Source organism: Podarcis erhardii, assembly GCF_964252035.2.
Source record: "Podarcis erhardii genome assembly, chromosome: 8".
Taxonomy (NCBI): domain Eukaryota; kingdom Metazoa; phylum Chordata; class Lepidosauria; order Squamata; family Lacertidae; genus Podarcis; species Podarcis erhardii.
The window spans coordinates 68,888,248-68,903,210 of NC_138499.1; the positions used below are offsets into that span (position 1 = coordinate 68,888,248).

A 14,963-nucleotide genomic window follows, 5' to 3' on the forward strand; every position below is an offset into this window, starting at 1 on the left:
CACAGATACTGAGGTCCAGCTCCAAGGGCCTTCTGGCGGTTTACCTCGCTGCGAGAAGTGAGGTTACAGGGAACCAGGCAGAGGGCCTTCTTGGTAGGGCCTCCCACCAGATGTCAAGGAAATAAACAACTACCTGACTTTTAGAAGACATCTGAGGGCAGCCCTGTTTAGGGAACATTTCCATGTTTGATGTTTTATCGTGTTTTAATATTCTGTTGGGAGCCGCCCAGAGTGGCTGGGAAACCCAGCCAGATGGGCGAGGTATGTATGTATGTATGTATGTATATATAAATAAATTATTAATATTACTACTACTCCTACCACAAGCTCACTCTCACACTGCTTGGGAAATGCTTTGCATGCTAAGTAAGGGCAGCGCTTCCTCTTTAAGGAAGACAGGCCGCCACGAACCTCTTCATATTTTAAGCTGCTGCTTTGGTGCAATTACCTCCCTTTCAGCTACAGCTGGAAATTTGTGCAAAAAACAGAAAGGAATCCTGTCCGGGGCATTCCGGCACAGCTTTGGAAAGCGGAGCAACCTATATGCTCATGCTCAGCACGAGACTCTGAATCTCAGGGCTGTGGGTTCGAGTTCTACGTTGGGCAAAAAGGCATTGGGAGTGGGTGGCCCCTGTGATTCCTCCCCTTCCAACCCTATGATTCTGTGATTCTATAGGTCCTCCTCCCCCCCCCACTCCAGTTTAGCAACTCGATTCCTTACTTCTGTGATGATGGCCTTATGCTGCTTGATCCTCCTCAACTCTTCTTCGCAGTTCATCATGTAAGACCTGGATAAAGGCAGAGGTTTTCCGTTCCTGCAGAGAACAGATTGGCACTTCCCCACATTTGCAGAGGTTAACGTGAAGCATCCGCCTGGGTCTATCGGGTCATGCTTGATATGGCAAAGGACAGCAGAGCCTCCAAGCTTTTGCCCAGCCGTTCCAAGTTTCCTAAGGGTTCCAAGGAAGACCACATTGGCAAAACAAGTGGAATCAGGTTCAACGCAAGTGTCGGTTCTCGCGCTTCGGCAGAGAAAGATAGGAACACACACACACCCCGCCCCCGTCCAAAACAATGCCAGCCGTGCCCATGAAGCAGTCAGGTCCTATGCCGCCGCCTTAATAATAATAATGATAATAATTTTTATTTATACCCCGCCCTCCCCAGTAAAGGCCGGGCTCAGGCCGGCTAACAACCAATAATAAAAACAAGTTGAATGAATACAACTTAAAAACAAAATTAAAATACAACATTAAAATATTAAAATGAAGCCTCATCGCAGGAGGAGAAAGGAAAAGAAAAAAGAGGGGGAGGGAATCAAATTGGCTCCAAGCCAAAGGCCAGGCGGAACAACTCTGTCTTACAGGCCCTGCGGAAAGAAATCAAATCCTGCAGGGCCCTGGTCTCATGAGGCAGAGCATTCCACCAGGCCGGAGCCAGAGTTGAAGCTAATCTAACTTCCTTAGGGCCCGGGACCACTAGGGTGTTGCTATTTATGGACCTTGAGGCTCTCCGTGGGGCATACTGGGAGAGGCGGTCCCGTAGGTACGAGGGTCCTAGGCCGTGACATAAATGGGAAGAGGATAAAAATAATAGAATGATATAGAATAATAGAATAATAGAACCGCCGCCAGAATTTCATGTGAAATTTAGGGCGCCCACTTTTAGCAAACTACAGAAGCAAATTTGCAAGTCGGAAAAAAGCATTTTGGAAAGTCTAGAATGTTTCTGGGGTGGGGGTGGGAAGCCCTGAACTTCTATTAGGTTAGGGGTGGGCAACCTCAGACTATTATGGACAAGCAAGATCACCTGACATCAGGTGTGGGCAGGTAAAAAGGAGCCTGGGTGAAAAGGGGCTTCTGATATGCCCTACAATCAGTTGACCACTGGGATTTCAAATCACAGAACAGGGCTCTTTGCATGGGGCTTCGAAGTGCATATGATCAGCTGATTGTCATGGCTTCAAAGTGCAATGTGAGATCAGATGACTGACAGGTGAGCAGCCACACACACCTGTCAGATTTGGCCCAGATCCAGTCCCCCACTGCTGTATTGTGGGGAGGGGGAGCTCAGAAAGGGAGTATTATTTTCCAGTTATTCTAGTTTTTTTTATACTCCTTTTCAAAGCAACTGGAGGCAATAAACCTTTAGAGAGTAGGAAAAAAATAAGTCTTGTTGCATGGAACTAAAGAAGAGTTGACACATGGATTTGTGAGTTGGCCCAGACAATGATTTAAGTTTCATATTAATGGCAACTCTTAAAATTTGGCCTTTTCAAGTCGTCTCAGGATTGCCAAGCCTACATTAAATCTATACAAAAGCATTTCTTTCTTTTTCTTCCCAAAAGCCACTTTGGGCTTCAATTTAAACAATTTATCTTTGATGAATCAGTCTGGGCTAATACTCAGATGGGCTGCAATGCAGTTACGCAATTGTAAATAAAGTAATTCATGTTTGATCCTTTCTGAAGTTTTATATTGCAGGGGGCGGGGGGGATACAGGAAGAAGCAAATGGCATTTATCTTTATAACGTCTTTAAAGTCCTTAGGATTAGGCTCTGGGAAATTTAATGGAGAAAGCAGGCTGGGACAAACAGCAATGGAGCAAAACTGCTGCTGACCCATTTCTGTCTCTGCTCAGCAGAAGAAGACGAAGAAGAAGAACAGTTTGGACTTGATATTCGGCCTTTCACTCCCTTTAAGGAGTCTCAAAGCAGTTAACATTCTCCTTTCCCTTCCTCCCCCACAACAAACACTCTGTGAGGTGAGTGAGGCTGAGAGACTTCAGAGAAGTGTGACTGGCCCAAGGTCACCCAGCAGCTGCATGTGGAGGAGCAGAGATGTGAACCCAGTTCACCAGATTATGAGTCTATTGCTCTTAACCACTACACCACACGGGCTCTACAGAAAGTACAGAAGCAGCAGCAAGGTAATTCCACTTGGTGGGGGAAATGGTTACCTGTTTCTGCACTGTGATATCTGTGGGTATTTGGCACTGGCAGATTAAAATGAGAGGCTCGCATCCATAGCAGTGCTAAGTAACTGTCCCATCAGAGCAAGGAATTTGACTTGTGCAATGGGGACAACCTCCTCTCCTCCTGGTGCCATCCCCTAAATCTCTTCTAGGGGAGCTCTGAATGGGAGGGCACAGAGTGAAGAGAGGGAACAGTCCCATGGCTCCCATGGAAATATTTCCACTGACGGGGTGGCTACGTTAAACACAAGCCGGTGTGTTATTTTTATCTTCCTCCCATTTATGTCACTAGGTAAAGGTAAAGGGACCCCTGACCATTAGGTCCAGTCGTGGCCGACTCTGGGGTTGTGGCGCTCATCTCGCTTTATTGGCCGAGGGAGCTGGCGTACAGCTTCCGAGTCATGTGGCCAGCATGACTAAGCCGCTTCTGGCAAACCAGAGCAGCTCATGGAAACGCCGTTTACCTTCCCGCTGGAGCAGTACCTATTTATCTACTTGCACTTTGACGTGTTTTTGAACTGCTAGGTTGGCAGGAGCTGGGACTGAGCAACGGGAGCTCACCCCGTCGCGAGGATTCAAACCACCGACCTTCTGATCGGCAAGTCCTAGGCTCTGTGGTTTAACCCACAGCGCCACCCACGTTCCTATTCATGTCACTACTCTGCAACTAAAGTGAAGGTGGTCTCAGAACCTGGGGTAGCTCTGATAAAAAAGGGAAAGTCTGGTAACAGCAGCCAAATCTTTTTGAAAAGACACCATCACTGCTGGTCTCTTCCAGAATATGTAACCACTAGGGGTTGCTGCTGCTGCTGCTACTGGGTGTTTTCCCAGATTGCATCTGCAGTCTGCGTAAGGCTACAGTGATAGATTTTTTCAGTGGCACTGCATGAAGAACTGCCAAGTCTCGAATCAGCCCTGCGGAGGTGACCAGAAAAAGTAAACAAACTTATTCAAAGGGTTTTGGGACGGCTGGGCTTGTCCAGTGTCACGAGGCAGATGCTTGCAAGCTTTGAGCCACAAAACTGACCTCTGCATTACAATGAAAGTGTTGATCATGTACTCCTCTTCGCTCTTTGTTTTTTGCAGCTCCTCGGCCAAGATGTCGCTCATGGTACACTGCAAGAGGTAAGGCACTTCCACGTTGCGGTCCCCGTCAAAGACGCCGTAGAGGGCCTCCCGGTTGTCGCAGAAGTTGTTGGCGGAAAGAGCCGCCACGCACAGCCTGTGCAAGAAAGCAAAAAGAAAATGGGGTTTAACAAAAAAAAATTCACTTCCCACGGCAAATTTCCCACATAACATTTCCATGGCCAGGTCATCAAACTCTTCAACCCTCACCCCCTTTCATGGATTATGAAAACAAATTCATTCAATACACAGGTCTGTTGAGACTCTCGTAGGGTGTGTTGAACTTCCAAATTCCAAAAATGAGGGGTGCTAAAATTTGTCGTATGACTTGGGAATCCAAAATATATTTTGGTAAAATGAATATGCTTGGTAAGTACAGTGGTACCTCGGGTTATATATGCTTCAGGTTACATACACTTCAGGTCACACACTCTGCTAACCCAGAAACAGTGCTTCAGGTTAAGAAATTTGCTTCAGGATAAGAACAGAAATTGGGCTCCGGCGGTGCGGCAGCAGCAGGAGGCCCCATTAGCTAAAGTGGTGCTTCAGGTTAAGAACAGTTTCAGGTTAAGAATGGACCCCCAGGATGAATTAAGTACTTAACCCGAGGTACCACTGTAAAACTAAAAATGATTGCCAAGTACTTGCACTTATATTATATGTTACTATTATTATTTTATTTTTTAGCATTGCCTGACATTTTCAGAAGGTAAAATTAATTTTCTTTGGTTTTCCAAATGCTGTTTGTGTGCTTCTTATCAAATGCAGACTTAGCAAGCTAAATGTTCTCCAATCACAAAAGTAATAGATTGTAATTCCTCACACCCAAAAACGTATTTTTACGACCCCTCACTAAAGAAATTAGCAAACAAATTAGTTTCATCCCCTAAAACAAGATGCCCTACTCTCACAGTCCAAAGTGAAAAGAGGCGGTTAATCTGAAACCAAGGTGGAAAATTTAGGACTTTGTGAATAATATCTGTATTCACCTACATATTATTCTCAAGGAGAACATGCACTCACAGCATGGTTTAGTGTTGGACTATGACCAGGGAGACCAGGGTTCAGATCCCAACTCAGCCATGAAGCTAATTTATACATAATTGTCTGCAACCAGTTTTATTTTTGTAATTATAAAAGTATTGTTTTGGTTTGCAGAATTTAGATAGCATATGGACACTGTTATTAAGCTCTTAACGTGCAGAGCACATTTCTTAACGGGGCTCCCTTTCAACCATTTCTGTTTCAAACCCAAGACTGGCTTAACCCAAGACTGATTCTATATCATGACCTTTTCTTTTCTACCCAAGTTACTCACAATGCCCGCCAAACGCTTCTTTGGAGAACGGGCAACACTGAGGATGCACAGGTGATACTGAGAGACACAGTTACAGAAATGAGGCCAAACAAGTGGTCAAAGACCAGGGCCGCTACCTGCAGTTTTGACCAGAGAATGGTGGGAAATGAGCTGGTTTGGACCACTGGCTCTGCAGCCTGTCTGCCCTTACTGTACTATTTGGTGTTGAGTAATACGCGGGTGGTGCTCTGGGTTAAACCACAGAGCCTAGGACTTGCCGATCAGAAGGTTGGCGGTTCGAATCCCGGCGACGGGGTGAGCTCCCGTTGCTCGGTCCCTGCTCCTGCGAACCTAGCAGTTCGAAAGCATGTCAAAGTGTGAGTAAATAAATAGGTACCTCTCTGGCAGGAAGGTAAACAGCGTCTCCATGTGCTGCTCTGGTTCGCCAGAAGTGGCTTAGTCATGCTGGCCGCATGACCCGGAAGTTGTATGCCGGCTCCCTCGGCCAATAAAGCGAGATGAGCACCGCAACCCCAGAATCGGCCACGACTGGACTTAATGGTCAGGGGTCCCTTTACCTTTACCTAATACTTTGCAAGGCAAGCAACAGCAGGCTTTGCCTACGTCTTACTACAGAGAGGATGGCGCACCTGCAAGGTGAAATTAATGCAGTAATCTTTTTACGATGGCCTCAGTGCTGCATGCACCTTGCCACCGTATCAGCTGAGGGACTGCAAGCTATTCATGCCGACTTTACTGATGGGTGTGGAACAGATTTATTTTGTTTCTAGGCATACATGGAGGTCAGATCAGCAGCTGCGATGCTACACCAGCCCCGATTGACAGAACATTAAGCGAGTCACAAACAAATGAGGAGTCCTTGCTTGGGGAGGGCAGTTGGGTGTTTTGAACACAGATAACTGAGCGGCAAGACCTGCTCCCTGACCCCCTCGCACAGGCTGCACCCCTGAGGCAGACGAGACCAGCTTTCCAGCTAATCCTCTGAGCTAAGTGGGATTGACTCTGCCGCAGATGCCTTTACGGATGGGGCGATTAAAGTGCGTGAGAGACTCGCCGCAAGCAGGTTGCATCTTTTCTACATATCCACCACACTCTGCTGCTGTAGGTTGCATAAGCAAAGAAAAACCCAAATCTCTGCGGCCAACTTGGAAGAAGATACAAGCAGAAGTACCATCCGGTGTCAGGCATGCATCATAAAATGTCTTGAACAGAGCAAGGGCTTTAATTTAAAGCAAATATTACAGGTCCAGAGGTAGAGTACATGCAGGTAAAGTAAACAGGTAAAGGACCCCTGGAAGGTGAAGTCCAGTCAAAGGCGAGTTTGGGGTTGTGGCGCTCAACTCACTTTCAGGTCAAGGGAGCCGGTGTTTGGCTATAGACAGCTTTCTGGGTCACGTGGCCAGCAGGACTAAATTGCTTCTGGTGCAACAGAACACCGTGATGGAAACCAGAGCGCACAGAAATGCCGTTTACCTTCCCACCACAGCGGTACCTATTTATCTGGTGTGCTTTCGAACTGCTAAGTTGGCAGGAGCTGGAACAGAGCAACAGGAGCTCACCCCGTCACGGGGATTCAAACTGCCGACCTTCTGATCGGTAATAGGCCCAGTAGTTTAAACCACAGCGCCACCCATGTGGCATGCACTGCATTCCAAAGGCCCTATATTCAATTCGTAGCATCTCTTGCCTGATACCCTGGAGAGCTGCTGCCTGCCAGTGCAGACAGTATTGAACTAGGTGCTTCAAGGGCCTAGCTCAATACAAGAAGCTTCTTCCTAGGTCCCAGAGAGGAGGGGATGCTTAGGATCTTGAACTGTGGGTGTAGGATGAATCAGTGGAAAACGTTGGGACTGAATAGGGATAGTTGAGAGGGCCGCTTAGATGCAAGACAAGGTTTGGGAAAAGATGGAAGAGAGGACCTCTTGCGGACAGGACATACCGTATTTTTTGCTCTATAAAACTCACTTTTTCCCTCCTAAAAAGTAAGGGGAAATGTCTTATGCAGCGTCTTATGCAGCGAATGCAGGCTGCGCAACTATCCCAGAAGCCAGAACAGCAAGAGGAATCGCTGCTTTCGCTGTGCAGCAATCCCTCTTGTTGTTCTGGCTTCTGAGATTCAGAATATTTTTTTTCTTGTTTTCATCCTCCAAAAACTAGGTGCGTCTTATAGAGCGAAAAATACGGTACATTAGTTACCCAAAAATATGCACACCATTTTTCTACTTAATTATATAGACTCTTCCATCATATACTGGATCACTTGCATAGAAGGCCCTGTGGAGAGGAAATGCACTTCTCTTTTCCATATAGACTCTCTCTCTATTTATCCTTACTTGTTCTTAACTCCCGAGGCTTCCGTGTAACCATGGCTCCACACGGCTGGGGCTCCTGAGGCATCTCCGGCTGAAGGCTGGTCAATCTTGAAACAACGGATGTTGCTGCAATGAGAAGCACACCCCGCAAAGAATTAATGCTTCAAATGCCAAGTGTATAACAGTCTGAATGTTCCTTCTCTCTTACTGCATTCTATTCCCTATACTTAAAAGTTGCTTTTTTAGGAGGTAACAGTTTTGAGTCCCTGTCTACAGAAAGGGGAAAACAGGCAGGCATTTAGTCATTACCGTGCCCTTTACTCGGTTATTTCTTTTGCAAAAGCAGTGTTGTCGAACATGCGAGAATTTTTTAAAATGGCGGGAACAAGGATTTGCCTGGATACTGCATTGCAAAAAATAATAATACAGAGATAAACATGATTTCCACCCCTAACTTTGAGATATTTGCACATTACGTTCACAGTGTAGCGTTTTGCCAAGTTTTGATTATGCTTCTGCTAAGATGTATTATCTTTGGTGTTCAGCCAACGGCGGCTCACAGACTCTCGCTTGTTCAGATAGAGATCCACTTGCCCAACAATCTTATCTCCCTGCAGGAAAAAAAACACCACCCACGGCTGCTGCAAACCTTATGTTGGTCTTATATGGCAGCAATCGCCTGACAGTCACCACTGATGGCTCCTATCACCTGCAATTTTTTCTAGGAGGAAAAGGTCTCCCTGAAACTGTGCTACTTTCACATCTACCCATTCTCCTGAACACCAAGTAGTCTTTTATTATGCATGGAAAACTGTAGATTCTTCAGCATATAGATTCTTAGAAACTGTAGATTTTTCACCCTATCAATCTTCCACTCCCTTCCTCCTCCTTTCAAATAAACTATATAACCCCAGGAGCAGTTAACCTTTGGTCTGAATTTCTGGGCATATGAAGCAGAAGGGAGGTTGACGTGGCCTTCAGACTTAATTCATTCACGTACAGTGTGTGTGTGTGTGTGTGGACACACACGTGAGACCCAAGAAGAAAAGGAGCGACAGATCTGGGCGACTGCCCAATTGCTACGTGCTCCAGCACTGCGACAGTTCAGAGGACAACACATGTCCCTTTAAAAGCTCCATAGGTGCATGAATAAAGGATATATGTGGAGAAATCAAGAGCTGCCGCTACGTCAATATTCCATTCTGACACCAACCTCCAGAAGTGGCTATGAAACTTAAGAAGGCCCCATAATGAGAAAGAAGGTTCTTTCTATCATATGCGGTGGTCTTGTAGTAAGGTCAAAGCTTACTGGGAAATGATATATAATGAAATGAAAAGGATGTTTAAAATAACCTTTGTAAAAAGACCAGAAGCTTTTCCTTCGGGAATTATAGGGACAGAACAGCCCAAAATGTATAGAAACTTATTCATGTATGCTACTACAGCGGCAAGAATGTTACTTGCCCCAAAATGGAAAGAAGCAGAAGTCCCAGTAAAGGAATAATTGATACAAAAACTTAATGGAATATGCAGAAATGGCGAAACTTACCGGAAGAATAAGAAATCTTTTTATAAAAGAATGGAAATGGTTTGTTGAATATTTACAGATAAATTATAAACAGATAAAAACATTAGCAGGATTATTGTAACAACCTGCAATTTTATAAGAGTATATATATAAAGAAGATGAATAAATGAGCAAATAAAGTTAATTTGGATATGCAAAAGATATTAAATAAAAACAAATTTAAGGAACCACAGAAAGAGGGGGATGGAAGTCAAGTTTTGAAATGTCAAAATGAATGTAAAATTAGTGAAATGTGTAAACTTTAAAACTATAAATTACATGCATACATATATATATATATACACCCACCCACCCACACCCACCCACCCACCCACACCTAAGAAGACCCCCTGCTTGATCAAACCAAAGTCTTGGACAACCATGAGACGCCCAAAAGCAAGACATGAGCGCAATAGCCCTCTCTCACTGTTGCTGCTGGGAAGCCTTTTTTCTGATCCTGGAGGCAGCATATCGCTGTCACAACAAGTATGTTAAGCTGTTGACCCACGTAACTTTATGGGGAGCCAAAGAATGTCAAGGTGTGCCTCTTCCCTGCATAGCCCTGGCCCTGGGTTCTAATTTCTTTACCCTGCAAGGGCACGATGGAACATCATGCAAAGGTGGCACATTATCTGGCCCTGAAGACAAATGGGACAGAAGTAAAGGAAGAGTACAAGAGTCAAGGAACCTGAGGCAAGGACTGGAAACAAAGGCACGACTGGCTGGCAGCAAGCAGGACTGCAGCAGGCCGAGACAGGCTTTGCAGCGGATGTGGACTTCCAGGAAGGATTTTGAGAAAAATAGCTTAGCGAATTGAACGGGAAAGGCTGTGTTCTTTGCAGTTAGCATTATGGCAACTGTAATTCACACAGGACGTGTTTTTACAAGTTTGCAAGGAGGCTCAGAGGAGGCAAGGCAGATGTTTACAAAGAGTGAGGAAAGTGATCTCTGAAAAGATTCTCCTTGCCCCCCCCCCCACCTTTAAAAGAAGATATGAACTTGCTGACAATTTCACCCTTTGGAACCTGCAGGTTACAAAGGGCATTTAAGGCTTGCTCACAGCTTCAGAGTGTTCCTAGGAGGCAGGAGGAGGAGGAGGAAGAAAGCCTCAGTATTACTTGATTGTGCCATGAGAAACTCTATTGTGCAATTTGAGAATCAATTTAAAAAAAACAGCAGCAGCAGCAGCAGCTATCTTCATCGGCATAAATGACAGCAATAAATTTCAGTGAAGGAGAACTTTGTCACGATGAGGCTTGAGGTCAGGAGTTGCTGAATTCAGATTGCACGGCAGTTAAAGAGGGACAAAAAGTGAAGAAACCTGGCTCTTTTCGTTGTTGAAAATCATACAACTTTTCAGGGTGTAAGAGACTGGGCGCACCAATCCCTCTTGCTCTTCTGGCTTCAGGGATAGCCACGCAAAGCCTCTTGAGCGAGGCAGGAGCACTCCTGCCTCTTCGCTCAATAGGCTTTGCATTGCTTTCTTGTTTTCCTCCTCTAAAAACTAGGTGCATCCTATGGTCGGGTGCATCTTATAGAGTAAAAAAAAAAACGGTAGTCGTACCTTGGTTGTTGAATGCCTTGCGACTCAAACGTTTTGGCTCCCAAACGCCACAAACCCAGAAGTGCGTTTTCCGGTTTGCGAACGTTCTTTGGAACCCGAACATCTGATGCTGCTTCCGCAGTTTCCGTTTGAGTGCAGGAAGCTCCTGCACCCAATTGGAAGCCGTGCCTTGGTTTTCGAATGTTTTTAGAAGTCGAACGGACTTCCGGAACGGATTCAATTTGAGAACCAAGGTATGACTGTATTATTATCTAAGGGCTTCTTTTGCAAGCATCTTGAGTTCTCACTGTAAACTCCTGTACGTAGAAGAAACTGCCATTTCTTGGCTTGTGGGGAAAGTACCCTCCTGATTAGTCTTAAGTTCAGCGTAACACGCCCCCCCCCCAACCCTTACCTCCTGCAACATGGCTACATATTTATGACAATCAACTGTATTCCCTCCCCAATTCTCCAACTGCAAACTTCCTTTCTACAAAAGTTCTTGGACAACTCAGTCCCTCCCTTGTCAACAAAAAGTCATGTCCTTCCCCCAAATTGCTTGGTCTCCCTGTTCGTTCTGGTATCTACGGTGGAACCAAAACAGTGTAGTGGTTAATAGCTGTGGATTAGGGTTTAGGAAGACCAGGGTTCAATCCCCACTAACTGAGTGGCCTTGGGCCAGTCGCCATTTCTCTCAGCCCAACCTACCTTGCAGGGTTGGGTTGTTTTGAGGATAAAGGGACTGGTGGGGGAGAGGAGAGGACCATGTACTCTGAGCTCCTTGAACGACAGGCAGAATATGAAATAACTATACCGTATTTTTCGCTCTATAAGACGCACCAGACCACAAGACACACCTAGTTTTTGGAGGAGGAGGAAAACAAGAAAAAAATATATTCTGAATCTCAGAAGCCAGAACAGCAAGAGGGATCGCTGCGCAGTGAAAGCAGCAATTCCTTTTTGCTGTTCTGGCTTCTGGGATAGCTGCACAGTCTGCATTCGCACACACATTTCCCCTTAATTTTTAGGAGGGAAAAAGTGAGTCTTATAGTGCAAAAAATACGGTATATTGGCAGGCATGGACGGATCAGGAGTGGGATGTTTTGAGTCTGGCATGGGGCACATTTTCTCTCCCTCCCCAGCTAGGTGGGGGAGCAGAACAGCTCTCTGGATCGAACAGAAAGATGGTAGCAGTAACAGATACAGTTGCTAGGTATGGAGAACAGGCCTTGAAACCTACCCCCAGGACATGCACCAGAGGGTAATGGAAGGGAAAAGAATGGCACTATTGGGCTTGGGTTGGAAGGAACAAGTTGAGGGTTTTGTGAGGGAGCTGCAGCAATCTGCATGACCAAAATGTGCCTGTCATTTAGCTAGTGTAGCAATAAAAGAAGGAACATTTCTCTCCCCATTCCCCAGACCAGTTTTCAAATGATGTGCACCTGATGTTTATATACTGGGTGTGTTTTCTTTCCTGAGTGCTTTGTGTACCCTTCTGCCTACTGTGTAATAAAGTTTGACTGTTCCTTACTTCAATAGCTCCAGGGTTTTGTGATCCAGGGCAAGTCTGGGGTTTCCAGTCAAGTCTAGTTCCTGCAGCTTCGGAGGCAAGTTTTCAGGTAACGTGACTTCAGTCAGCTCATTACAGCTCAGGTCCACACACTGAAGAATTGGAAAGAGAGAGCGAAGAGAAAACAATGAGTTCTCAGCCTGAATCCTCTGGCCTCGTCCATTTCTGGCTAAGTGGATGAAGTGGCAAGCCATTCTCTGGACTGTACCATGTCAGAAACCACATGTGGGAGGTCACATGATGGAAGACTCCTAGGAGAGCAGGTGTGTGACATTCTCACACAAGAGGCCATGTCTGGATGACCGTGTCACTGAGACGTGAACAAGCTGCACTGTTCTCTCTGCACAAGTGTTAAAACAAGCCTGCAAACCACGGTTTACCACCGCTTCCCACTTTGTCTGAAGCAGAAGCCTTCCGTTAATGAGCAAGTTTGGATATGAAGCCATGGTTTAAAGGTAGTTTCAAACCCTGGCTTGTTTGGGAGCTATTAACCATGGTTTCCCAGTTCTGACAACCATGGTTTAATGTTGCTTCCTGGCTTGTTTCCCTGGTAACATGAATGGAGAAGTGAAGCAGCTGCATCTGGGTGCAAGAGGCTTATTAAACTATAGAGTGCAACTAGAAGAATCCCTTTTCCATGACATCTAATTTTCTGTGTGTAAGAACGCTGCCAATTTTCACAAAGGAGCTTTATGTGTGAACCCACACTGGCAGTCTGAAGTAGCACAGCCCAAAAACAGGTTGTTTGAAAGAACTGGGCCAAAGCCTCTCCTTTCCTCTAGGGAGTTACACAGCTGCTGTAACACAAAAGCACCAGGCACCTTTCTATAGACGCCACGATGTAAATTCTTTTGCAATTATTTCACAGCACCACAAAACATTGATTAAAAATGTGTGATTTCTGTTCCCCCGACCTTCCAAACTTCACTCATGTTGCAAAACAAGCAGCGATCTAACTGCTGTCTGTGTTATCAGGGTAATTCTTCTTCTTAATTTGATGGAGCACATCCGTATTAAGGAAGTTTTAATTAAAAGTAATATGAGTACATAGATGGGGGCGAAGGAGTCCTCTTAATTTAGAGATAGCTGCTGGTGCCCACCTCTAGCCTGTAATAAAGGGAAGGCTATGCATTTAAAAGTGTGTTCAAAAGCTAGTCTGAGTTAAACAAACAAACAAAAAATTAAAGCCACAAAGTAAAGGCAATTAATGGCAAAGAGCTGGAACACTGACAAAGATATTTAACTATTTATTAGGTAGTATATTTATTTGTATTAAATTTGTATACCACCCGTCCCGTCATCCAAAAATCACAGAGTGGTTCCCAACATAAATGAGAATACTACCAAGTTGGGGGGGGGGAGAGAGGATAAAACAGGGAAATAAGTTATTAATGATAAAATCCTAAAGCCTCTCAAATGAATCCTTTATTCTCTTGCACTGCAGAGATGTGGAATGAATGAATATAGCCCATGCACGTAATTAAAGGCAATGTGACACAAATCCAAAACACACAACATAGCATTCAGAACATGAGTGGGAGAGACACAGCTTAAAAGCCACGTCCGACCTATTAAATTTTACTTTGTGGTCTTCCAACGTGAACCTTGGGAATGACTTTGTGGGTGATTTGGTGTTAAAGGTAAAGGTAAAGGAACCCCTGACCCTTAGGTCCAGTCGTGACCAACTCTGGGGTTGCAGCGCTCATCTCGCTTTATTGGCCGAGGGAGCCGGCGTACAGCTTCCGTGTGGCCAGCATGACTAAGCCGCGTCTGGCGAACCAGAGCAGCTCATGGAAACGCCGTTTACCTTCCCACCAGAGCAGTACCTATTTATCTACTTGCCCTTTGACATGCTTTTGAACTGCTAGGTTGACAGGAGCAGGGACCGAGCAACGGGAGCTCACCCCGTCGCAGGGATTCGAACCGCCAACCTTCTGATCGGCAAGTCCTAGGCTCTGTGGTTTAACCCACAGCGCCACCCGCATCGATCTGGTGTTAGAAGCTGGTAATTCTATGCAGCTAGTTGAAAAAAGATGGCTTGACCAGTTCGTTCATATCAGTGCAAAATATCCCCATTTACACCTCTTCCGCATCTGGCCACAGTGCTGGTATGTTGATAGATTTCCCCAGGGAATCTCTCTGCTTGGGTTCAGACAACATGGGAAATCAACGGTACTCTCTGAAACACTGCAGCGATCACATGACATGCTCACACCTTGACAATTTGGGCACGATGCTGTATTTCCACTGTAGGCTACCTTCAAAATACCTAAAAGGAGCTCTACGCAGGGCTCATATTTTTAAAAAACAAAACCTGTACCTTGATTTCACCAAGCTGCATGACCTCTGGGAAGACTTCGATACAATTGGAGTGTGCAATCACAGTATGCATGCGCCGACAGTTCATAATGGTTGTGGGGATAGATTTCAGTTTGTTTCCGCTAACGTCAATTTCTTCCAGCTCTTCAAGTTTGGCCATTTTACTACACACACACACACACACACACACACACACACACACACGAGAAAGGGAAGAAAAGAAAATGATAAGAAAA

At 45.4% G+C, this 14,963-nt stretch overlaps 1 protein-coding gene across 4 annotated transcripts in view; it reads right to left on the reverse strand.

The window, feature by feature from the left end:
* Nucleotides 1-14,963, reverse strand: part of PHLPP1 (PH domain and leucine rich repeat protein phosphatase 1) — a 164,031-nt gene that overhangs the window by 10,282 nt on the left and 138,786 nt on the right. For all 4 annotated transcript variants that reach the window (XR_014159122.1, XR_014159123.1, XR_014159124.1 and 1 more), the window contains exons 12-16: nt 14,729-14,891; nt 12,370-12,500; nt 7,750-7,854; nt 4,001-4,195; nt 722-950 (exon numbers count right to left, since the gene is read on the reverse strand). Coding sequence is in view for 1 of the 4 variants with exons in the window: in XM_081872961.1 (XP_081729087.1) it covers nt 722-950; nt 4,001-4,195; nt 7,750-7,854; nt 12,370-12,500; nt 14,729-14,891 (823 nt within the window). In the remaining 3 variants the exon portion in view is untranslated. The remainder of the gene's footprint in view (nt 1-721; nt 951-4,000; nt 4,196-7,749; nt 7,855-12,369; nt 12,501-14,728; nt 14,892-14,963) is intronic.